The sequence below is a fragment of the Aulostomus chinensis genome, chromosome 9 (assembly GCF_037954235.1).
Source record: "Aulostomus chinensis isolate RoL2024-O1b breed Wild chromosome 9, RoL_Achi_v1.0, whole genome shotgun sequence".
NCBI classification, from domain to species: Eukaryota; Metazoa; Chordata; class Actinopteri; order Syngnathiformes; family Aulostomidae; genus Aulostomus; species Aulostomus chinensis.
In genome coordinates, this window is record NC_141328.1 from 11,726,959 (window position 1) to 11,750,572 (window position 23,614).

Below are 23,614 nucleotides of genomic sequence, written 5' to 3' on the forward strand. Positions count from 1 at the left end.
TTCATGAAAAAACCATCCAGGATACTTTAACCTTATTTCCAGTTTCCAGCCACCTCGTCTCCGTCCTTTCCTGCATTAATATGTACACCACGAGGCACTTCTTCCGTCTTCTTGTCAAACACTCCAGAAAAGCAAATCCAGCTAGGAAAATGGGTAGATCCCTGACTCCTTGCGGGAAAAATATTAGCGTACAGGATGGTTTATAGAGGCAGTGAGGCAAAATGGCGACTTTATTACGAAGGAGAAGGGGGGAAAAAATCCTCGCGCTTGCTGGAGCAAAAGGGAGGCACAAAATATATTTTGTGCGATAATTTCGACGGCGGCGAGGCAGTTGAATGAAGAATAAGAAAACTAAGCGAGGGAAAAACCAGCAGAGACGCCAAATGTCATACTTTCCTCGGCTCCTTACCTCAGGATTATTCCGATTTTAATACGGACATTATCTCGGCGGCCGTGTACAGTACTACAGTAATGTGTGTTGGGTCATGCGCGTATCTACTCCACCTTTGACAGTTGCAACTACAGTCTTGAGGCAACTTACAAACTCTCGCGTTATTATTATCATCATCGATATTTAGCAGATAAATATAAAGGTTTCTGCCCAGTAAAGTGGTTGCGATTCCGGCTGGTGCTGCTCTTCCGACGTAACAGCGACCGTTCCTGACGAAATATGTCAGGGTTTAAAAATCGTTAACTCAGCCATCGCTAAGTATTTCTATTGAATCGCTGATGAATATTCCCCTCGCGTCTGGAGAAGGTCAATTAAATAGGTTAATACATAAATTAATATTGTTGTAGGCTATTTTACTTGTTTACATGAGGCCGATGGTTTAGCCAATCACTGCAGTGGCCGTCTTTGAAAAACACTTAGATAAACTTGCCCCATATTTGCGAAAGACATGGAAAGAGAACAAATCGATAGGAATAACATGTTCATTAGTCTGTTTGAGTAGACTTTTGGTATGAAATTCCAATACCAAATTCCAGGTCAATAAGATATTAATATTAAATTAAGAAGTTAAACATTAGACAAGCCTGGGGTTATTACATCAGTTAATTCCTAATTGCTGCACTTTGGCTACAAGCGCACCCTTCTCCATTTATCACTGCTGATAAATACTCATTATATGCTTTGAACCACATTGTATCACAACTCACTTAACAGATAATTCATGTTATCATTGCCTACTCACTCAGGTTCGGTAGTAACATGAAGGGTCCCTATTAGTCTTTGATTGGTGCCTGCCATAATGACCTAATATGTCCTACCTGTTATAATAATCTGAAAAAAATGATGTAATCTATGTATTAAATATGTTTTCAGTTTTGCCACTGGATGGCAGGAGCGGCTCATTTTTGCAATAAGTTTACTGGGACCTAATGTTACCAGCCAAAGAATGGTTGGACCGTTTAAAAAAAAAAAAGATGTGTAATGTTTTGCTAAAATCCCATGCATACATTTCGGGATATCATCGTGCAAAGTTAAAAGTTTAAATAATTGAAGGTTTCATGGACATCCTGAATTTCCACTCAGAATCATAGGTTGCTGAAGAAATTGAGCTATTTGTATTATTGCCAAACTATATTAGGCACTTAATTTTCGGGTGCATTTACTACAAAATAACAAAAACCCATATAAAGTGATTTATTTATTTTAACAGCATTATTTATTTTAATAATTTCTTTGTCTGGAAAAGTTTTGGAGGAATACATAAACCCAGAAAAAGTATAGAAGGGGTGATGGAAATTTTCTTCACAAATACCTGCATATCAGGAATAAGGTAATGGTTCAGTTAAGACTTATTTTATATATATTATTATATATAACATTGGAATTTTGTTTCAAACTATGTAGTTTGACATGAAGTTTTATTGAATGTATGCCGGAAGATTTTGCCATTGATTTCTTTATTTTGTTTTTTCATTTATAAAGATAAAAGATATATAAAGATAATTCAGGGTATGCATGGTCAATAGAAAAAATTCCTGAAATGATCAGAAAAGCATTGAAATGTGTAGACAAAAATGTCTGTGACCCATGTAGAATATGCATCTGTTAAGAGCAAATTTAGGTTTGTCTGTGTCAGTCTTCCGCTGAAGGGCAAGGGCAGTGTTGTCATGTAATTCACGATCCATACTTTCTCTACTGAATTCCCACCTTACATGTCCACTTCTTTTGGAGACTTAGCTCTGTTCACAAGATTCAAAGAAATTATGTTTCATGATACAATGAACCTGCTTGCATTTATCGTTACCTGACTAGCTGCCACTGTTCTGCAAAGTCTGGCCAACTGAAAAGTTAATCTGCATCCTGCTCTCTTCAGTGATTTCTTGTAAATTGCAATGTTGGACCCAGAATTTATCTGTTTATTAGTGTTTGATTTTATTTTTCCTCCAGTGAAAGGCTTCAAATTTAAAACTGACCAGGTGGAAAAGTCTCTCTCTTGAAGAGTCCATCCAGCAGCTGACGTATGTTGTTTGTCTTTCCTCAAAAAGGTGTAACTTTTTTACATTATTTTAACACTTAGATGCTGGCCAGAGACATTTTTATTCCTCTGGAACAGCTTTTTAGAAGCTCCGAAACAGAAGGGGGGAGGGGGAACAGAGAGAAGAGTATTCCTCAACTGATTTCACTGTTGCCAGATGACTAAAATCCAGCTTATCAAAGCCCTAAGCGGCTAACAATAAACAGCCTGGAAGGAGACTGAGCATTTGGGTGTGTTAGAGGATAAAGATGAAATGCAAGCTTTCAAAAACATTTCCAAATCCCAGAGGGGAAAAAAAGAGACCCTTCATGATAAACATTACTAAATTAATTGCAGCCAACTATATGCTCCAAGGAACTCTATTGTGTCAGGTTTGAGAAGGTCACTGTTGACTGAATCTGTTCATCACACAGGTGCATAAATGGTCTCAGTGAGCGTATGTGTTGAAGATGGAGACTCAGTGTCTCCTTATGATGGCATGGTGGTTTTCTTCATGCCCCCCATCCATCCACACCCGACCCCCACAAGAGCATGCCATGTACGTTTAGTTTGAAGCTGATTGCCACCAACTACAAACTACAGGAAAACTGTCCAAAAATGTCCATTTACAAACTCTACAGTGCATCATCCACTACAATAACCCCAATTTTTTTTTTTGTTTTTGTTTAGGAAATTGGATATTACATAGGGCGGCGCAGTGGTTTGACTGTCACCTCACCGCAAGAAGGTTCCATGTTCAAGCCCTGACTCAAGCATGGAGTATTTCTGTGTGGAGTTTGCATGTTCTCCTTATGCCTGTGTGGGTTCTCTCTGGGTACTCTGGCTTCTTCCCACAGTCCAAAGACATGCAAGATACTCGAAATTGACCATAGGTGTGGCTGTCCAGGGGTGTACCCCGCTTCTTGCCCGAAGGCAGCTGGGGTAAGCTCCAACGAGTAAGAGTGTTGTGTAAAAAAGTGAATGCTTTGTTTTGTCATATGACCACAGGTTATTCAAGAACAGTTTGGGGGTTTAAGGAGAGAACAATTAACGAGAATCTTTTTTTTTTTGTATTTTCTATACTATGCACATCTTCCGCAGCAATACAACATGAAAACCAGGACAAATGCTTCAACTGAAATAATTTATTCTAAAAAGTCAGCTTTCATCATGTTTAAAACCATGTTTTCGTATCTGTTGTTGTCTTCTTTTCCTTTTTGCATTTCAAACATTTAATCAATCAACTGAAAAAGTCCAAAATAAGTGTTTTTCTCCCATTTTCAAATAAATGACTTGCATTTCTCAACAGCCCCATGTCAAACAGATGGAGGGATTTTGGGAACTTTAACATTATCATCATCATTCAGTGCATAAATATCTGCTGCTGTCTTTAAGTGACATCTTGCCTCATGTTAGGAATTTTGTATCAGAATAGCTGTCCTAGAATTTATACTGTAAAGCACTTTATATCACAGTGTCAAAGGGACATATAATGGATAGAATACTATTCTACAGAAGTTAGTCATTCTTCTTTTGTAGTATATGACAGATCAGAGACACAAGCATGAACAAAGTTAATACGTCATGAGGTAATCCCACTATAACAGGTAAAGTGTATTTCACACATTCATCTTGCATTCAACTCAAATTCTCAACCAATTTAAATATTCTTTATTAATTCCTTACAACCTCTCCAAGTTATACAATTCCATTATAATTACTGCTTTATCAAGCAGACAGTGAGTGTGTCCTTCTGATTTATTCCACACTATGGTGCTATTGGAGTACTATACATATATATTTACATTGTATGTTATATTTCTTATTAATCATGGACCCAGAAGATAAATCACACACGAAAAGTCTGATTATGGGGATGTTATGTGGTTTAAATATTGTTCATCCACCAAACCTACAACTCAAAACTAAAGTCCTGAAAGTAAACTGCACTGTAACCTGTGGGTGAGGGATTGATTAGTAATGCATTGTCGTTAATCAAGCACATTTATTCTTAAATGCCTCAAAAGGAATGTAGAGATTGACATTGGCACAGCATTACACTTATTAATTAACCCCTATTTCACATGTTTTCAGCATCACTAGTTTTAAAGGTTTGAGTGATAAAAAATACGGATGAACTGTAAACTAAATTTGAGCGAGTACATATAAATTTTGTGACAAAAACAAAGCCAGATGTGTTCTTCACCAAACAGATACAGTCCAATCCAAATGAAACAGAAAACCAATAAAAAACTTTTATATCATATAGCAGTGACAGACCTACATCGTCTCTTGGGTTGTGAATTTTACATCTTATCACTCTGTATCAATGGACTTCCCTGCTGTCAGCAGGGCTTTGTCTGTCTCAGTGTTTTCAAACCAGCTGAGTTTAATGAGAATCCTCCAGACTGGTTGGCATGTAGTCTGTGGGATTGTCCTTTCACTCGTTGATTCTCTGCTCACACATCTGAAGACCAGATCCATAGCTCCCAGAGCTGTATTGTGACTAGGGGATGAGGGAGAGGGTTGCCAAATGGATCCTGGGATGAGCTAAGAAAAGTTTCCAAAGGAGGCTACAAAGAGAGGGATGAAAAAGTGAGTGTACATAATTAGGGTTCACTTAACCTCAAAATGCAGAGATTGAAGTGCAACCTTGATTAAAAAAAAAAAAATGTCTGCAATCCAACTGTAATCTTTCAGACTATGTTTACAAGTTCCCATTAAATCAGAATGCATGTGTCCTGACATCCACAAGGAGGTTTTACCGGTTACATTACTGTGACTATTGTGACAAGCAGGAAATATAACAGAGAAAGATTCAGTTCCACCTATCAATGCAGTCATGCTTCAAATTAAAAACCCTTGACTGATTTTAAGAGTAACAGAACACAGGTTAGTAAGGCTAGGGTTCTTCCCAACACCCTAAATAATTTCTTCGCTTTCCTTGTTGAACACCACTGCAGTGTGAGAACCAGACAAAGTCAGCCCAAGGAGTAATAGACACTCCTCCTGCAGCACAATCAGGTGAGGTCCACCTTGAAGAGGACAGACATCAACAAAGTGGCTTGTCCAGGTGGAATCTCAGGCCACAATCTAACCACCTGTGCTGACCAGCATAATCACCAGTATGTAATATTAAACTGAGCCTACCCTGCTGCCTTCCACAATTTATTATTCATTTTAATTATTGTCTCCATTTTTATTTTGTTCTGGCATGTTGGTGTGGTTTTAAATTTGTCGATGTGTGTAAATAATATGTTGATCATTTCGTCATTTGTCTTGCTGCTATCACGAGAGCGGCAGTTTTCGTTGTATTTACTACAAATACAATAAAGCACTATAACGCATGTTATCCTTATAATGCTGTCAAAAACTTGTTTTAGCAACTTATCATTTCAAGCTTTTAGAACATAAAGTATTAATCATTTTTAAATTGTTTAGCCACTGCTCAGTTTAGTTTGGCCCATGTTTTTGTGCAGGGGTCGGCAACCTGCGGCTCCGGAGCCGCACGCAGCTCTTTCATCCATATGAAATCTGCGTGGCTTGGGAAAATAAATTCTAAGTGTCGGATTGAAGTGTATGTTATTTGTCTCAAAAACATGTATCATGTCTTCTTATTAAGTCAGTTTTTAACTTCTTTCTTCAGACCTTGTGCAATTTCGGTGATCAGCATTCGCCTTCTTCAGAGACGTTTGACAGCACTCGACGTGTCAGCAGGCAGCTGGCACGCGCGGAAAGCAAAACTGCGCAATATCTGAACAAAGTATTTTCTTTGTGTTTGTTCATTTGTGTAATTGTAGTTGTAAATTGTAAGATTATTGTGATCTCGAAATATTAAAATAAAATTATATATAATTCTGGACTGTAAGCCGCTACTTTTTCCCCCTGCTTTGAACGCTACGGTTTATACAACAGTGTGGCTGGCGGTTTCTGGTAGGCTGGTTATATTTTAAACAGACGTTACTGCACATTTAGGCCTACTGCTGTGTTACAGGCACTTTTAAAAAACACTTAATTACTAGGGCTGCAACGATTAGTCGACGTTGTCGACAAAAATCGATAATAGCAATAGTCGACAATAAATTCCATTGTCAACGATTGTCGACTATTGTCGCCAGACGCGTTTTTCCAACAGAGTGAGGCATCACACTTGATCATAATAGTTGCACATGCGTAATAGCGTCTCTGTCTCTGAGCGGTAACATACAGAAATGGTGGCGTCAACATCAGGTACGCGTAGCAAAACTTCTAAAGTTTGGGAACATTTTAGCCTGGATACGGTGAATAAAAAGACTACTTGGAAAGTTTGCAAAGCAGACCTTGGTGTCATGGCAGCGCCTCAGTGATGCAGGAACATTTAAAGAAGCCCGTCGGGCAGTTGACTCGCCTCGCTGAGATTCAAGTAACATTTAAGCAGTACAGTTTTTATGAAATACATTGTACATTTTATAAGCGTATTTTCACTATAAAAAAATGTTTACTTGATTTTGATTTATTTATATTTATTGAGTTATTTATTTGCCTGTCCCTAAAAAAATGGACAGAGGTTTATTTATTTATTGAAGGATTTATGTCTCTACTGACCGAGCACTGGGCCTAATTGGTTTTAGACAGGACATTTTTATTTAATTTTTGTACGAATCCGCAGTGTGTTCAATAAAAGATGTATTTTTCATTGTACCCATCTTTCTTGTGTTTATCATTTGCCAAATAATTAAATCAACTTCATGCTAAATTTAAGAAAAAATTAATAATTATCCGATTAGTCGACTAATAGTTTCAATAGTCGGTGACTAGTCGACTATTAAAATAGTCGTTAGTTGCAGCCCTAGTAATTAGGCATAGCCTCGTCGAGCGCTGTAGGCTTTGTTTATGGTACTGCCAGTTGCCATATTTTATGCTTTTTTGAGACTTACCATGACCTGGATGACTGAGAATATCCACAGATATACAGTACAGTTTACACAGCAAGGTACATGTTCCGTACTGTTATTATAAGTTATGCATATATGCAACTTGTTGTTTGTAGGAAATGTTAACAAATCAGAAGCTTCCCCAAACAGCCATCTCTTTCCTGACAATCCCCTCTGTGCACGAACCCTTACATATGGTAATTAAACATTAAAACACCTGCGGCTTACAGTCCAATGCGGCTTGTATATATATGTCTCTATGAAGGCTTCTGGTGGCCCTACAGTTAATGCAGATTTGTTGGTGGATACTGAGTCTGGTGTCTCTATTCTCCCACAGCACATGTACAAGCGTTACTTCAACCATACTCCCCTCCTGAAGCCCACAAAAAGACTGATAATGTACACAAAGAAACCAATAACCGTGCTAGGCTGTCTGGAACTGACGGTGACATATATGACAAAGTGCACGACCCAGTACATTCATGTGGTTCCAGCGGGTATTCCCATTTTGGGTATGGATCTCTTTAATGCCCTGCAACTTGAGATGAGAGAGGGTCATGTCACTACTAACACGCCTCCTGCTGTCCCTGTACAGTACACGGCAATGGAAACTGATACTACAAAGACTGGAACAGTTACTGGATTTATTCACAAAGTCACCGTGAGACCTGAAATACAGCCTGTGCAGCAAAAGCTACGTCGTATGCCTTTTGCCATTCGTGATGCAGTGTCCCAGGAACTACAGAGACTGGAGAAGAATGGAGTCATTGAACGCGTCGACTCCTCCCCATGGGTGTCACCCATTGTGGTGGTGCACTGCAAGTCGGGTCGGCTCAGGATATGCCCAGATTTGCGTGAGCCCAACAAGGTGGTGGTCGTTGACAGCCACCCACTGCCACACATTGAGGAAGTGTTTCATGAGCTACGGGGAGCTCAAATATTCTCCTCAATTGACCTGCAAAATGCATATCATCAGGTACCTCTGCACCCTGACAGCCGAGACCTTACTGGTTTTATCACTCATGATGGACTGTTCCGTTTTACCAAGGTTCCCTTCGGTCTCGCATCAGCCCCGAGTGTATTTCAACGGATGATGTCACAGATCCTGGCAGGGATTTTATTGTGTATGCTGATACTCCTACGCTGCATGAGACTCGACTCAAAGCTGTACTGCATCGACTGAACGACAGCGGACTCAAACTAAACATGGAAAAATGCCTGTTCAGAAAAAATGAACTTTCATTTCTGGGTCACGTTGTTTCTGCTTCAGGCATCCGTCCCAACCCAGACCATGTTGCTGCGATAACAGAGGCTCCTCCGCCCCATGATGCCACTGCCCTACAGTCCTTCCTGGGCCTCACAGGGTGGTACACAAAGTTCATCCCCTGCTATGCCTCTATTGTGGAACCTCTTCGTGCTCTGCTGAGGAAAAATGCAGAATTTAAATGGACTGAGGCCGCACAGGAGGCTTTTTCTCGCCTCAAAGACCTGATTGCTACAAGCCCTGCACTTACTCTGTTTGATCCTGCTCTCCCCACATTTGTCACTACAGATGCCTGCGACTACGGCATTGGTGCTCACCCAGCTACATGGTGACACTGAAAAGACGGTTGCATTCTCTTCCAGATCCCTGACTGACTGTGAGAGAAAATACTCTATTATAGAGAAGGAGGCCCTGGCTTGTGTGTGGTCAGCAGAGCGTTGGCGCACTTACCTTTGGAGTAGACACTTCACCCTGCGCACCGATCATAGCCCACTTACTGTCCTGCTGTCCACCAAGGGTTTCGGAAGAGCGGGTCTGAGGATTTCGAGATGGTCTGCTCACCTCATGTGCTTTAACTACACTGTGGAGTACAAGCCTGGCCGGGAAAACGTCATAGCGGACTGTTTGTCACGCATGCCCCTGCCTTTTTCTGAACCACAGGAGCAAGACGAGGACGTCATAGCCGTGGTGTCTGTGGATGCTGCAGCTGTTCCTACAGAACAACTACATGAGGCCTACCGTGATTGCTCAGTCCTGCAGCAGGTTGAGGAATACCAATGAAAGGGCTGGCCCCGTACAGCCAAAGGCCTGGATCCTGCCCTTTTACCCTTCTTCCATGTAGAGACGGAGCTGGCTGACATTGATGGAGTTCTGGTCAGAGGTACTCATTGAGTTGTGATTCCCCTGATTCTTCAGCCACAGCTTATACAGCTTGCCCATGACACTCACCGAGGCATGGTGAGGACAAAACAACGACTGAGGGAGCTCTATTGGTGGCCTGGTATGGACACAGATGTTGAAGCTGCCATTAAGTCATGCACCACCTGCTCCCAACATGACAAAACTGCCAAAACCAGAGCTGCCCCACTGCAACCTGTGCCCCTTCCCAATGCAGCTTGGGAAAAACTGGCCATGGATATCGTCGGCCCGTTCCATTCGGCTCCACCTGACAGCCGTTTTGCCATCACATTGGTCGACTACAACAGTAAATGGCCTGATGTGGCATTTACTTCTGATGTTACATCCTCCACTGTCATCGTATTCTTGTCTGCTGTTTTCAGCCGTGAAGGAAACCCCTTGGAGCTGGTAACTGATAACGGCTCTTCATTTGTGTCTTCTGAGTTTGAGGCCTTCTTAGCGGCTCAGGACATTACACACCGCCGCAGCTCTGTCTACTACCCGCAAAGTAATGGTGAGGTGGAGAGATGGAACCGAGTCTTAAAGGACTGTCTACAACAGCTGACATCGAAGGCAGGCCGTGGAAGCCCTTTGTCACAAACTTCCTGCACACCTATTGTGCGACTCCCCATGCACTGACTCAAGTCTCCCCTGCTGAACTTCTACATGGCCGCCCATTTCGCACCAAGCTGAACATCAAAAACATAGCTTCACCTCACTCATCCTCCCTCCCTGAGACGGTAAGAGACACTGTCACTCTGAAACAAGCCAAAGTGAAGCGTTATGTTGATGCAAAACTAACGCACAGTCCCCGACGTTTCAGTGTGGTGCTTACGTTCGGATCAGGAAACCAGGAATATTGAAGAAAGGACACTCCAGGTTCACACGGCCCCTCCAGGTTGTAGCTCAGAAAGGCCCAGCAACCTACAAACTGTCTGATGGGAAAGTTTGGAACGCCGCACTCCTGTCTGCTGCTGGTCCTCCCTGCCCTGAGGTGATCACACCTAGTACAAGTGTGCAGCCTGATGATGTTTTTGTGCCCGTGCACACACCTTCACAACCCCTGCGGAGTCGACGTCAGGTTCGACCGCCTGCTTGGTTGGAAGGTGCCACCTGACCCCTATCTTAAAAAAGCGGGGCAGATTGTGCCATGAGTACGGAATGTAACTGTTTGGAAGGATGGACTGTTATGTGTTTACACATTTACATTGTTACTGAGCCTGGTTGTTACTGTTATTACTTGTGCTTGAAGTGTTGATGCAGTAGACGTTCGCTATAAAAGGAAGATGTGTGGTGAACGTCTGTGGCTGTGAGACACCCTGCCACTAGGTGGCAGTGTGACAAGATAAATGGACTCAATTTTATATAGCGCTTTTCTATCTTAGCAGTACTCGAAGCACTATACAGTGTCATCTCATTCAACCATTCACACACACACTCACGTTGGAGGCTACCATGCAAGGTACCAACCTACTCATCAGGAGCAATTATGGGTTCAGTATCTTGCTCAAGGTCACTTTGACATGGTCACCGGGGTCGGGGATCGAACCAGCGACCCTTTGCTAGACGGCCACTCTACCCCTGAGCCATGCCGCCCACAAGAGTTGTCTGATGCACCTGGACTCTTGACCACCGAGTAAAAGATCGTCCCAAAGAAACAGCTCATCTTCTTGCTTGATTTCATGCATAATACATAACAAAACGTATGACTAAATTCAACACTGCGCAATCACTAATGCAATAACTGCAATAATCAATTGGCTTAAATCTTGTTGCCGCCACCCACACTGACTCCGAGAGTCTGGACGGTAAATGGCAACTCCATTTCTTACGCAACATTTCCACATGCTTTGCCACAGCAGACGTAAAGGCAACAAATACACAGAATCAGCCATTTAAATAAACCAATATGTTTAATAGAATTTGATCTGTCAGCCATGCCGCGGACGTGCAGCACCTCCGCCGGCTCCCGCGCCAGCCTGTCCGGCCGGGATTGTGGCATCCATCCCTCCAGCCTCTGCATATCGGTGATCTATTTGCACATTGATGGAGTGGAAACCCTTACGATGAACGTAAGCGTATTCCTCATGGGACGGCGCTTTTATGGCAACATGAGTGCAGTTATTAGACAATTAGACATTAGAGAATCTGGCTATTGCTGCAAATTGCGCTTTAATATTGACCTTTTCAACCGCACCGTAAGGGAATTTAATGTACCTGCGGGAGAGGCGGATGATCAGGTCCACAACCCAGGCCATGGCCCGGATGAGGGTCGACAGGCTCACCCCGGAACGGTCGCCATCTCCCACTGGAAGGCTTTTTTGTGCCCGATGTATGTGCGGTTATCAAATAATGTCAGTTACCAAACACCGCCACAGGGTGTCACCAACGGACCACGCCAACTTCTACGGCACCTCCGGAGTTGGCGTGAAACAGCGTAAGAATCGACGAACTTTTCGCGTTGATACATCTGAACGTGAGCGCCAATCCTGGCGTATGCAAGTTTTTCTTGCTTCAACCACGTTGATACAAGGGACCCCTGGACAGGTGTTAGAACACATTTGCTGATTTAGAGAAATATATAGCTGATACTCGGCCACTGGTGTCCTCCTCATGCAAAATTATTTTCCATTCATCTATCTATTTTCTATACAATTAATCCATTGGGGGTTGCTGGAGGAACTATCCCAGCTGACTTTAGACAAGAGGCTGGTACATACACTCTAGACAGATCTCTAGTCTGTCGTAGGGCCAAGACATATAAACAAACAACCATTCACACTCACGGCCACACCCATGGTCAATTTAGAGTTGCAATTAACCTAACTTGCACGTCTTTATGTAACATAATTAAAACAGAATTTTAATTAATGTGTTAAATCCCGCTAAATGGGACAACAGTGCCATCTGCTGTTCGTATCGGTGCCTGCAGTTATAGTTCGCTATGGATCGTGGGTAATTCTCAGAGCGATGGATGAATCCCATGAAGGTAACACGTCTACAAATGTCGGTGGGCAAAATAACATAATAAACCTTTTTATAAGAGCATTGAAGTGCCTTAACTGTCCGTATTTTGTTTGTTGTCAATATTGCTATGTGTATTGAGTTGACTACAGGGTTTCAGGTGTTTTTAATGTTGCTAGGAGGGAAGTTTATTGGTTCAGTGCATCGCTAGCTAAAACGATGTGTGCTGTGTTGCAGAGAGCGTGTGCACTGTGTCCATCGACGATGATTTTGCATTGTATGTTGTGACTGCAGGTACGTGTGTCCCAAATAGGTATATCTTCTTGTTGTTGCCAATTAGTTATGAAAGGAACTAAAATAAATGGGTGCTTTAGTCCAGGAAACCTTTTTTTATTTTTTTGTATTAACGAATATGTATTTGTTTATTTTATAGACATATATTTTTATGAATGTAAACATTTTTTTTTTGACAAACAGAAATTGTAAAAGAAATCCAAAAAATTCTCAGAGCGATGGATGAATCCCATGAAGATGAATAAACCCTGGACTGTGATAACCCAGATCAGCTGTAAGAAGTTCATTCAAAAGAAAAGAAGATACACAACGCAGAGGTTACATTTAGACTGTGGGAGGATGCCGGAGTAACCGGAAAGAACCCATGCAGGCATAGGGAGAACATGCAAACTCCACACCGAAAAGGACCAGTCTCACAAACGGGGTTTGAACACGAAGCCTTCTTGCTGTGAGGGGACAGTGCTAACCACTGCACCACTTTGCCGCCCACCTTTTCTCTTAATATGGCTAATGCCTCACTAAAAGAACCACAAAAGTTTGAAATTTCTTTTTGCTTACACATTCACTGTAAATTACCAATTTAATTGAAAACAGCTTCAAATCAAGCAAGTTTCCTGACTGAGGTGGTTGCACAAGGTGTCTTTATTGTTCTGAGCTTTTATCCTGATTATTACTGGAATATCAGGGTTAATGTAATCACAGATTCTCTTATTAATATATAATTGATTATCATGTCTTCAGGCTGGGACTTTTCAACTGATCTGACTATGTGGAGTCCAGTTACCACAGTTAATCGCTTACATGACAAAATTGGTCACCCCGTTACAGTGACACTCCTTTGGCCATGTGGTCACACCATGACTAATCTAGCCCAAAATTTAATGGGTTCTTCCTTGGCCTATACTACACCACTTAACCAAGTTTGGTGAAAATTGGCCTAATGATTTCTGAGTAATCCTGTTAATCCTACTGACAGACAAACGGTACCTCATTGGTAGAGGGAACATAGCACATATATAACAATATCAAATGAGTCAGCATGAAATTTAAAAAAAATGCCTTTCTCAATGTCATTTATCCTTCAACAAAATAACACTTGGTTTTTCTTGGAACTTCTCAATATGTTCCATCCTGAAATGACACCAAGTTTCAGAGGGGAGGCAAACTTTCCTTGCTTTAGTTGTAGCCCTCTACTCCTAATAGTCGAGGGGTGTACATCACCTGTCTCTAGCCACCGACATGTGTAACGTAGCATTGGAATGAACCTGAACCAGGAAACAAGGCAGAGGTATAGAAAGGCATTGGCATGAATGGAGGCTTGTGCAGACAGAGACATTTCTCTATTAAAAAACATTTTAAATGAGCTCCCAAAGGAGTTACCACAGGCTGCATGTAGCAGCTGCATGACAAGGAGAAGAGAATGAACAGCAACTAGGTAAAATGTATGCTAAAAAGAAACAACATATTCCTTTTTTTCTCTGTCGCTCTGAGTTTCATTCATATCCCAATTCAAGGCCACAGTTAAGCTGGCAGGCACTACATGGAGCTCTGAATAAAGCTTCACCAGGATGGGCTGCATTTCAGAGCTAAAAGGTAATCAAGCTGCTCCCCTGACAACAAGGTGATGCAGTTTTTCTGTGGAATGGGTCAAGAGTGGTGTTGTGGTTATCTGCACAGTCATCTTCTTTCAGCTAATTACCACTGAGACAAGGTAGATGGTGGTACACAATGGCAAAGAATGACATGCAAATGTTGATGTTTTGCAAAGGAAGGAGGCACTGACAATTATAAAAAATACACTACCGAAAGAGTTCTAGATATTGTATGGATCACACTAGAGTACCATGAAAGGGTGAGGACATTACTAAAAACAAGACGCTGAAACAATACAATGCAATACAGCAATGAAGGTTGAAGTGGTGAATGTGTCCATAGGTATATCAATTTTTATGCGGCTGGGCGATGAAGTATTTTTTAATGCACTGACACTTTGCCATACATTAGAATTGTAACAAAAGCAATTTATTTAGATGTCCATTTCAAACACTTAACTACCGCTAGAGAGACACAAGGTCATGAAACAGTTTGTCTCAGTTGATCTATAGTTGAGTTCAATGCCATGAATGAATGAAATTAAAGGAATAAGTCTATCTCGTGGCCTCCTACTAACTAAATTGTGGGAACAGGTTTCACCTTGTGGCCTAAGAATGACTGCATTAAGGGAACAAATTACACAGTGGGGCAAAAAAGTGTTTAGTCAGCCACCAATTGTGCAAGTTCTTCCACTTGAAAAGATGAGAGAGGCCTGTAATTTTCATCATACGTATACCTTAGTTATGAGAGACAGAATGGGGGGAAAGAATCCAGGAAATCACATTGTAGGATTTTTAATGAATTAATTGGTAAATTACTCTGTAAAATAAGTATTTGGTCACCTACAAACAGATTTCTAGCTGTCACAGACCTGTAAATTCTTCTTTTAGAGACTCCTCTGTCCTCCACTTGTTACCTGTATTATGGCACCTGTTTGAACTCGTTATCAGTATAAAAGACTCCTGTCCACAACCTCAAACAGTCACACTCTAAACTCCTATTTGGCCAAGACCAAAGAGCTGTCAAAGGACACCAGAAACAAAATTGTAGACCTGTACCAGGCTCAGAAGACTGAATCTGCAATAGATAAGCAGTTTGGTACAAAGAAATCAACGGTGGGAGCAATTATTAGAAAATGGAAGACATACAAGACCACTGATAATCTCACTCGATCTGGGCTCCACACAAGCTCTCACCCTGTGGGGTCAAAATGATCACAAGAACGGTGAGCAAAAATCCCAGAACCACATGGTTCACCTAGTGAATGACCTGCAGAGAGCTGGGACCAGAGTAACAAAGGTTACTCAGTAAGGCACCACGCCGCCAGGGACTCAAATCCTGCAGTGCCAGACATGTCCCCCTGCTTAAGCCAGTTAATGTCCTGGCCCATCTGAAGCTTGCTAGAGAGCATTTGGATGATCCAGAAGAGGATTGGGAGAATGTCATATGGTCAGATGAAACCAAAATAGAACTTTTTGGTAAAAACTCAACTTGTCGTGTTTGAATGAGAGAGAATGCTGAGTTGCATCCAAAGAACACCATACCTACTGTGAAGCATGGGGGTGGAAACATCATGCTTTGGGGCTGTTTTTCTGAAAAGGGACCAGGACGACTGATCTGTAGAAAGGAAAGAATGAATGGGGCCATGTGTCGTTAGATTTTGAGTGAAAACCTCCTTCCAGCAGCAAGAGCATTGAAGATGAAACGTGGCTGGGTCTTTCAGCATGACAGTGATCCCAAACACACCATCCGGGCAATGAACGAGTGGCTTCGTAAGAAGCATTTCAAGGTCCTGGAGTGAACTAGACAATCTCAGATCTCAAGATAGAAAATCTTGTGTTGCCCAGCGACAGCCTCAAAACATCACTGCTCTAGAGGAGATTTGCAGGGAGGAATGGGCCAAAATACCAGCAACAGTGTCTGAAGACTTACAGAAAATGTTTGACCTCTGTCATTGCCAACAAAGGGTATATAACAAAGTATTGAGATGGACTTTTGTTATTGACCAAATACTTATTTTCCACCATAATTTGCAAATAAATTCTTTACAAATCAGACTGTGATTTTCTGGATTTTTTTTTCCCTCATTTTGTCTCTCATAATTGAGGTATACGTATGATGAAAATTACAGGCCTCTCATCTTTTTAAGTGGGAGAACTTGCACAATTGGTGGCTGACTAAATACTTTTTTGCCCCACTGTGTAATTTGTTCCCTTAATGCAGTCATTCTCAGGCCACAAGGTGAAACCTGTTCCCACAATGTAGTTAGTATGAGGCCACAAGATAGACTTATTCCTTTAATTTCATTGAGATCAACTTGTTCTCTAAATTTATTTATTTTACATTTTTATATGAAGTTAAATCTTGTGGCCATTTAATACTGTTGATAGCTGCTCTAGTTATAGTATAGATCTAAAAAGAGTATAAGCATTCAAGTAAATAGTTTATATATTATTAATAAAGATAGATCCAAAATGTTACGATAAAAATCATTCATAATTATACTTTAAGCTAGAAGTCCCACTGAGAGCAATATTTCATTTGCAAGTGAGATCTGAGAACAGACCAAAACAAAATACAAGAAATATAAATACAGTAGATTCAATAAAATAGGAATAGTCAGTACTGAATATCATAAAGTTATAAAGCCATTTAGCAATATTAATTAATGCAATATAAATACTCATATCTAAAACATTCATGTCTGAAAACAACATAATCCTTACTGTCTTTCCAAGGTTACTGTAACTGCAGGAACATCAAGTGTGTGCCACACCCAAGAATGAGTGTTATGTCTGTGATGTCTTTGGCTTAAGAGCAATGACCGGTTGGAAGGCAGTTTCTTTAAATAATCTTTAATAGACAAAATAGTGAAGGTGCTGATCTCTTATAATGGAGAGGGAGGGCCATCCTTCTTTCTGATATAAAACACAATGATGGGTGTGGAATGAGTCAACAGTAATAAATCTATGACCTGAATGATAAACAGAATCTAAATGTTTGAGGTTTGAGATGAGCATGAATATCACCATAATCCAAAACAGAGATAATAATAGGTTTCCTACAAAAAGCTGGGAAACAAGACTTGTTTCCGTACAAAAAAACGTTAGGACAAAAGTTTATTTAAAAAGCACATTTAAAATGACCAAGACTGACAAAAGTGTTAGTTTGTTATAGCCCTTGTGTCGCTGTTGTTGTTCTTGTGCGGTTTTGTGTGTCTCTCTCTCCACTGTCCTCCTCCAGATGATTGCCCCTCCTCCGATCAGCAGCTAGTTCCACTCAGGTAATCAGCTGATCACTGTTAAAGAATGGAGGTCAGGTGGCGGCCCAGGGAGAGAGAGAGAGATGGTGGATCCCAGTGGTGGAAGCATGAGGTTAGTTCTCGACGCGCGTGTGTTACTACATTCATTGTCTATCATGTACTGTTTTCTCTTTTCTGTGGAAAAGAGGGTATGGTAAACTTTCATGGTTACCCCCCAGAATTGGTGGTGTTTTTGTTTAACTCTATTGTCTGATATTCTTGTCTTTGTTTCCCCCTAGGTGTGGTGGCATCTTTAGAGCTTCATAATGCAAAAACCTAAACAGCAGAAAGCAACAGAAAAATAAGATTAAGATTAAGATTAACTTTATTGTCTCAGAAGTGAGAAATTTGTTTTGGGCCAACACCCATGCTGCCACCACACCACACATACAATACAAACATACATCCAATACAAAAATACATCCAGTACAAAAATATATATCTTACCAAATAGTACCCCATGGCACAACCATGTCATACAAGGTGCCTAAGTGTGCAAAAGTGCATGATAAAATAGGTAAATATCACCTAATAGATGGCAATTTATTGAAATATGTGTTTAAATACAAAAAGGTTGTTAATCAGCTGATTGGAAGTTTACAACTACAGCCTGAAAAAGTAAAAATCCCTTCTAAAATCTGGCTTCCATGTCATTTTCTGTCAGACATTCACACTGTGACCTCCTGATGGCAAAGTCATAAAGGCTGTCTGTCTTTGAACATGGCATTATTGAGCTGCACAAGCAAGGCCTCTCGCAATGCAGCATCTTATATACATATATGGAGTTGCAATAATCAAGCTTTGAAGTAATGGAAGCATGAATAACTCTCCAATTCATAGGCTGAGCGAAAGCCTAAGCTGACAAAAGGAACCTTTAATGACATTTGCCTATCAAATTTAAAAGCACAATCAAAAGTGACACCAAGGTTTTTAATAAAGGAACACTTTAGTCCTGCATACACTAGCCGGTCAGCTTCCTTAACTCTGGTTCCTTCCTTGCAGTTGGTCATTTATATGCTGATTTTTTCTTTCACAAAAAAGATTGCAAGCTAACATAACTCCAGGTTGAGTAGATTATTTTTGTTCACCTGTACTGACACATGCCCGTTAAAGGGGAAAACATCCTGAACACAATATGCAGTCTGGATCTTATTATTAAAAAAAAGCCTGTTAGCACTATGTCAAATGAATATTGTAATCAAAGAAAAGAAAGGTACATGGAATTCATTCAGCTTTTCTACTTTAAGTTTCAATTCGCAGCCAGTCTCAATAAGCTATTGCTTCATACAGTTTGTCAAAGTTGCAAGGCATGCAATGTATTTGGCTCTGAATACAAAATAGAATTAACAAAAACTAAGTTATTCCTCATCCATCAAAATATTAACATGCTTTTATTAGAGTTTAAATGCCATTGAAGAGCTCAGACAATAATATTTGAAGCTCTAGAATTGTTGTTTCTTTTTTGATGGCTTAGTAGCTTGGAACCTATAGAGAGCATTTTTTTGTCCCCAGACAAAGCCACACAATTTTAACAATCTCTGGGGAACATATGAAATATGCTTCTATACAAAAAAAAGGGTTGTTTGGTGGTTTCATTTCATGATGACTTTTAGCCATCATAAACACAGAAAAAAACACTGGCAGCAGCCAAAATCAGCTCTGAAAAAGCAGGCCACAGCAACTGCTGAATCCAAGCCAACTGTGATTGACCTGGCCATCTTATTGATGGCTGGATAACAAAAGTGTTTACTGCAGCCATTATTCAGCGGCAGGACAGCAAAAAGGGAACTCCCATTAATAAAACCACACACTGCCACAAACAACTGGACTTTGATATTCCCCACCATGTAGATGTCACAGCAGAGACTGCTTACAACCAATTTGAGCAAACCATAGCTAACCCTCACTGTTTGTATGTTTCTTTATTGTTCTCTCTTTTGTATTCAAACACACAAACACAGACCAGAAAGACATAAATACACTTAAACATGGTTATTAACAGACAGCATCTTGTAACTTACTTCTACTAAGGAGCTGTAGGTTGCGGACCTCTTCTCTAACCTGCAGCTGGAGGACTTGTTGGAGGACCTCCTGTCTCAGGGTCTCTTGGACAATTCCCATTCTCTTTAGCTTCTCTCCATCCAAACGCAGCAGCGCCCTTCCTGTTAGGAGAAGACATGAATGGGTTAGGCTTCTCCATTAATTCACCCCTTCTTTTACAGATATTACAAAAAATGCACGAGTCATTGTCATTTTAACCAACCAGGTAGTAACTGCACTGAATTGTCTTGCTGACAACTGGTTTAACCCTCTCACATGTACAATACATAGACAATGTCTGTCGTCCTTTTTAGCCATTTGTTCACTGGTATATTCTACTGCATGTCATAGAATAAACTTAGGTAAATAATATATAAGGCTTGTGTGTTAACCACAGACCTTTTGTGTTCAAGCAATATGCACATATAATTGTTAATAAAGGCCAGGGACTTATATCCTTAACTGCAGACAGATGAGGCCTCCATCATAGCTGTAGTGGCTCTGAACAATGCCTAGATCGTAATTAAAGTCATTACTCATACAGCCTACTCGCTATATCTTTCTGTTTACTTTAATTTCCTTCACACCTTCCCCTGAAAACAAAAATATTGTCTATATCTCTGTCTTTCTGCCTCTTTCTGAGCAAGCTGACTTGAGCCACTACTTGCATTACAGGGACAAGCCATATTTTCTGATCTACTATTTTTCCATAGTGATAAATCACTTTGTTGAGCTTATAAAATATAAATGTCCTGAAAGTATTGGTAGTAATTTCATCTAAAAAGCAGTAGTAGAGTAAATGAAGTACCTTCAGGCTCGGGCCCTAAAAAAAAGATGTTATTCACACCAGTGCAGTGAGATAGCAACTCAAAGATTACTGAGAAAAAAATAACTCATATTTAACCCACTAGCTACTACTAGCTAACTACTCGCCTAGTCCTCTCAGGCAAAATGCAAGCCACCGTAGAGATCAAAGCTTCTCTTTTATTTGAAAAACTTGAGCACATTCACATAATATCTCCATCTTTCGTAACACCAAAAAGTAGATGCAGTCTTCCCCATAGTCTCTCTTATTTCTAAACTGCTGAATTTACCTTTGAACATGCCTAATTATATGACACAATTCTCCAGATGAAGGCTTCCTCTCTGATTTTAGTTCTGTTATTCTGGATCGATGGGATGGGGTATTTCTAGCTCACACAGCTTACTTGCTGAGGGTTTCCCTGATGCTGCACCATCCACTGATGTTCAGTGTTCAGGCCCAACGGTTTGCCAGTATCTTTATCTTAATACATGCAGACATCCATCCTCAGTGCTGTTCAAAATCTGAATGCAGTCACATGTCATATGTGAAGTAATATGCGAATGCATTACAAGTAAATTTTTAGTTAACAATGCTTTGTTAAAAACTGATGATATACTGCAGGCAGCAGACATATGACTGACAACTTATCGGGAAGAAGGAATAATTAAACATTTTAAATTTCCAGATGGAAAGGTGAAAGAGGACAGAGCCATCACAAAGTCCTGAAACAAAAAAGACAATAGCTACAGTACGTGTCATGGTAGCATCATGGGCAATTTTGTTTCATCCTGGCTGCTTCTGTGTGGTGTGATACCCCAGGTCCCTTGTCTGTGTCATCTGTGTCTGTCTGTGTGTTGGCTGGTGGGCGTGTCCCTGTGTCCCTCTCCAGCAGGTGCAGTGATTTCCTCAAAAGTCAAGTCAAGTTAAGTCAAGTCAAGTGTATTTGATTTTAACTTATATATAGCATCACATCATTAAAGATGTCACATAAGTTACTTTCCTTTGGAACAGGTATAGAGCTTGTCCATCAATAAATAATCCTTTGTTTGTTGTCTGCTTTGCAAAAACTCAGCCCGACATGCATTACACAAACACACACACAAGTGCCTTCCCAAACCCACAATCAGACAGAAAGAAAGCGGACAATAAAATGTCACATCAACCCTAAACACCTGAAAAGCAGTCGAAAATATCTGCTTATTTAAAAAGAAAAAGCCAAAGCTCAATGTCGAGGCCATGGCGAGGATGCTAACATTAGCTCTGTGGTCGCGCGCAAGAGTAGCTCTCCTGCTGCTGGTACAAGGAGAAAACAGAGCAGTAGTCCACCTGCTGTATTCCCTCCCCCAAATATGCAACACAAGTAATTTTTGGAATGTTCTATCAAATATGTACAAAGCATAAACTGACAGTTTTGGGAGGAAGCCAGACCTGTCTGTTTGTAGAGTCTCCCTGCCAGTCATGCAGAAAGGACAAAATCCATGGTCAAATCAAGTCAATTTTGACAGCATGTTAATACTATTCATTTTAAAACAATTAAAATTGCTAGTAAAAAAAAACTTTTTGTAAAAAGTAACATACAGTACAGTTTATATAATAATTATTATCAATTTAAACTTGTGTGTGTTTGCAATTTCCTGTCACAATGCAGAAAGTGTTAAGATCACAAAATATATGATTGATGATTATAACATAGGCTGTTCTGAGAGAAATATTTAAAAACAGCTCACACTATTAGTACCTCGTGTAAATTGAAATTCTGCCACATAACTGCATTTACATTAGATACTATTTTCACTGCCAATCATAATAATCTACTCACATTACAGTAAATGTATGAGCTGCATACGACCTGAACCTGAGTGGTGTTCAGTTATTGGACTTCTGTGCAAGTCGCAGTTTGGCCATAACGAACACCATGTTCGAACATAAGGATGCCCACCGGTGCACATGGCACCAGGACATCCTAGGTCGCAGGTCTATGATCGATTTTATAGTCGTATCATTTGACCTGCGACCGCATGTTCTGGACACTCGGGTGAAGAGAGGAGCTGAGCTGTCAACTGATCACCACCTGGTGGTGAGTTGGATCAGATGGCAGGGGAAGACACCGCGCAGACCTGGCAGGCCCAAATGAGTAGTGAGGGTTTGTTGGGAACGCCTGGCAGAAGAACCAGTCAGAACGATGTTTAACTCCCACCTCCGGCAGAGTTTTGATCACATCCCGGGGGTAGTGGGGGACATTGAGTCCGGATGGGCCATGTTCTGCTCTGCCATTGTCGAGGTGGCTGCTGTGAGCTGTGGCCGCAAGGCTGCTGGGGCCGGCCGCGGGGGTAATCCCCGGTAATCCCCGAACCCGCTGGTGGACACCAGAGGTGAGGGGAGCCGTCAGGCTGAAGAATGAGGTTTACAGGGCCTGTGGCCTGTGGGTCTCCAGAGGCAGCCGACCGGTACCGGCGGGCCAAACGGTGTGCAGCTGTGGCGGTCGCCAAGGCAAAAACTCGGGCATGGGAAGAGTTCGGTGAGGCCATGGAGAACGACTATCGGTCGTCTCCAAAAAGGTTCTGGCAAACCGTCCATTGCCTCAGGGGGGGAAGGCGGCAACTTGCCCACACTGTTTACAGTGGGGGTGGGAGGCTGCTGACGTCAACTGGGGAGATAATTGGGCGGTGGAAGGAATACTTTGAGGAACTCCTCAATCCCACCAGCACGTACTCCGTGGAGGAGACAGAGTCTGGGGAGTGCTTGGGGGGGGGGTCGTCCAATCTCCGGGGCAGAAGTTGCCGAGGCAGTTAAACAACTCCGCGGTGGCAGAGCCCCGGGGGTGGATGAGATCCGCCCTGGGTATCTCAAGGCTCTGGATGTAGTGGGGCTGTCTTGGCTGACACGTCTCTGCAACATTGCGTGGACATCGGGGGAAGTGCCTTTGGAATGGCAGACCGGGGTGGTGGTCCCCGTTTTTAAGAAAGGGGACCAGAGGGTGTGTTCCAACTATCGGGGGATCACACTTCTCAGCCTCCCTGGTAAGGTGTATGCCAGGGTACTGGAGAGGAGGGTCAGGGCGATAGTTGAACCTCAGAT

The 23,614-nt window shown here is 41.4% G+C and overlaps 2 protein-coding genes across 9 annotated transcripts in view; both read right to left on the reverse strand.

Annotated features, from left to right (window-relative positions):
• Positions 1-761, reverse strand: part of znf512b (zinc finger protein 512B) — a 50,580-nt gene extending 49,819 nt beyond the window's left edge. Inside the window, exon 1 of one of the 5 annotated variants that reach the window (XM_086213819.1) lies at positions 410-761. The gene's annotated coding sequence lies outside the window, so the exon portion shown is untranslated. Of the gene's footprint in view, positions 1-31 lie in introns of all 5 variants that reach the window. The other 4 variants (XM_086213817.1, XM_086213818.1, XM_086213825.1 and 1 more) reach the window with 4 other exon arrangements.
• A 2,867-nt stretch (positions 762-3,628) lies between these two features.
• The window catches only part of samd10b (sterile alpha motif domain containing 10b), a 113,667-nt gene continuing 93,681 nt past the window's right edge, over positions 3,629-23,614 (reverse strand). For 3 of the 4 annotated variants that reach the window (XM_086213830.1, XM_086213829.1, XM_086213827.1), the window contains 2 exons: positions 19,713-19,853; positions 3,629-5,038 (listed from right to left, as the gene is read on the reverse strand). In XM_086213830.1, the coding sequence (XP_086069956.1) occupies positions 5,016-5,038; positions 19,713-19,853 (164 nt within the window). In that variant the 3' untranslated portion in view covers positions 3,629-5,015. Of the gene's footprint in view, positions 5,039-17,626; positions 17,689-19,712; positions 19,854-23,614 lie in introns of those variants that run through there. The other variant, XM_086213828.1, reaches the window with a different exon arrangement.